The sequence below is a fragment of the Lipotes vexillifer genome, unplaced genomic scaffold, assembly GCF_000442215.2.
Source record: "Lipotes vexillifer unplaced genomic scaffold, Lipotes_vexillifer_v1.1 scaffold1861, whole genome shotgun sequence".
Taxonomy (NCBI): Eukaryota; Metazoa; Chordata; class Mammalia; order Artiodactyla; family Lipotidae; genus Lipotes; species Lipotes vexillifer.
Genome location: NW_006784863.1, coordinates 73685 through 76310, shown reverse-complemented (window position 1 = coordinate 76310; position 2626 = coordinate 73685). Strand labels below are relative to the sequence as shown.

Sequence of the window (2626 nt, the reverse complement as noted above, 5' to 3'; positions counted from 1 at the left end):
AGAGTGTGTGCCCCCGGGGTCCGCGCCAGCGGCCGCTCGCCCCGCGCTCCCCGGGTCTGTGGGCGGCTCCCTCTCGGGACGGACAGGGTGCTGGGGAGCCTACGGGGACCTCAGACAATGGAGCCAGAGCGGGGCGGCTGGCCTGGGGCCGAGCGCCGGGCGCGGGGGTGGCTTCTCTCGCCGCCTGCCCCCGCAGTGCCCCGCGTGGAGCCGGCCCGCCAGTCAGCCAGCTCGCGGGGCCGAGCTGAGCTCCGGCGCTGCGCTCCTCCTCCTAGTTCCCGCGCGGCTCGGCGTCCCGGGAAAGCCACAGGAGGGCAGGTTGGCGGGTGCCGGCCACGGGAAGCAGCGTAGAGCGGTGAAGCCTCTTGGCCCTCTGGTTCGGACGGAGGGCTGGGCTCCTCTGTAGACCCAGTACTGGAAGATTTCTTCCTACACCTCGGCGCTGCTTTGGGCCTCGTGCTATTGATTTGTTGCAACATCCTTTTAAACTGGTTCTTTTCTCTATTCCTCTTTAGATTCTTTCTCATTTTAAAATTACTGGCATGGATTCTTTTTCTCCCCTCCAGATTATATAAACATTAAACACACACACACACACACACACACACACACACACACGAGTCTTCCGTAACGATCACTGCGTTGACACCACTTCCACTCTGTCTCCCCAGATCAACGCTTCTAGGGAACCCATTTGCGCGAGGACCTGGCCCTCTCTTTTCCTGGCGAGGCTTTTGAACCTGTCGCCAAGGCCGTACCTCAGAGAGAAGGAAGTGCAGTGGCATGCGAGGCATGCATGGCGCCTGCCCCCAGTTAGATGCTCTTCAGATAATCTGCAACCAAGCTCGCTGATAAAATATTTAGGAAAGACCTCGTAAACATCACAGCAACTACATTAAGGCACTTCAGCCCGACAGCTTATGATTATTTCAAAACTTAAAAAGGAGATCATTGATTGTCACTGTTTCTGTGCTCAACCAAGAAACCGAACCTTCCCGAGGTGGGTGGATGGGGGGCTGAGTTGCTTGCCTTTCTCCCCCACTACTCCCCCTTCCAGCTCTCTCTCATGGAGGTGGCTCTCAGCAGCAGTGATTTATTTATGTATGTATGTAGTTTAAAAGGTGTGCGTTGGTGGGGGTGTTCGTGGAGGACACACAGGACCTGCTCACAAAGGACTGGGTCAGGTGTCTTGTGCTTCTGTATTAACTGGAAAAGACAGACTCTGGAACTTTTACAGGGCGAGAAGAGGCCACCGGCTCGCGCTTTGTATACTTTGCACTTGAAATCGTTACATTCAACTGAATATTTGGCTCATTCAGATCCGAAAAATCTCCTAGCATCCTTGAATTCCCTCCTCCGCCCCTCGGCTCCAAAGGAGGGAGGTGGGGGGAGAAGGTAGGAAAATGTTTAGTAAATTGCACATCTTTGAATCTTCCTAAAGCAGTGGTCACAAAGCTTAAAGGTGACACAACAGTGCTCACGTAAAACTAACACACGTTCCCCATCCCACCCCCAAGCCAACAATAAAATCATTCCCTTCAGTTTGCCATGATCGCAGCGACCAGGAGCCAGGTGATTATCCTAATTAATGTCTATCTAATTAAATTACTGTCAGCAGTTAACCAATGGCAGGAGCCGTTTCATCGGCTGCACAAGCAGCAAGATCAAAAGTGAGCCTTTTCTGATTGCTGCATAGTGTCAATTGGCCAATCTCTTCTCCCAGGGAAAAAAAAAGTAAATCAAACCTTTGAGAAGCATTTGCTGGTTGAAGTGCTTTCTGTCTAGTGAGGGGGTCTGTGGATTTCTAGTTTATGATAAATAGGACTTTAAAAACCAGGGACAGGAGGGCGAGTGTTCAGGTTCCAGAGCTATGCAGCTGGAGCACTGCCTTTCTCCTTCTATCATGCTCTCCAAGAAATTTCTCAATGTGAGCAGCAGCTACCCACATTCAGGCGGATCTGAGCTCGTCTTGCACGACCATCCCATTATCTCGACCACTGACAACCTGGAGAGAAGTTCACCTCTGAAAAAAATTACCAGGGGGATGACGAATCAGTCAGATACAGACAATTTTCCTGACTCCAAGGACTCACCAGGGGACGTCCAGAGAAGTAAACTCTCTCCTGTCTTGGACGGGGTCTCTGAGCTTCGTCACAGTTTCGATGGCTCTGCTGCAGATCGCTACCTCCTCTCTCAGTCCAGCCAGCCACAGTCCGCGGCCACTGCTCCCAGTGCCATGTTCCCGTACGCCGGCCAGCACGGACCTGCGCACCCCGCCTTCTCCATCGGCAGCCCCAGCCGCTACATGGCTCACCACCCGGTCATCACCAACGGAGCCTACAACAGCCTGCTGTCTAACTCCTCACCGCAGGGCTACCCCACCGCCGGCTACCCCTACCCACAGCAGTACGGCCACTCCTACCAAGGAGCCCCGTTCTACCAGTTCTCCTCCACACAGCCCGGGCTGGTGCCCGGCAAAGCGCAGGTGTACCTGTGCAACAGGCCCCTTTGGCTGAAATTTCACCGGCACCAAACGGAGATGATCATCACCAAACAGGGCAGGTAATGCTACGTTCTTGGCTGCCGCTGCTCCAGGCGCGGTCCGGGGTGGGGGGGGGGGGGGGGC

At 54.5% G+C, this 2626-nt stretch overlaps 1 protein-coding gene across 1 annotated transcript in view; it reads left to right on the top strand.

Annotated features, from left to right (window-relative positions):
* Nucleotides 1-1778: 1778 nt before the first annotated feature.
* TBR1 (T-box brain transcription factor 1) overlaps nt 1779-2626 on the top strand; it is a 10723-nt gene continuing 9875 nt past the window's right edge. The window contains exon 1 of the mRNA XM_007457005.1: nt 1779-2562. Coding sequence (XP_007457067.1) covers nt 1871-2562 — 692 coding nt within the window. The 5' untranslated portion in view covers nt 1779-1870. The remainder of the gene's footprint in view (nt 2563-2626) is intronic.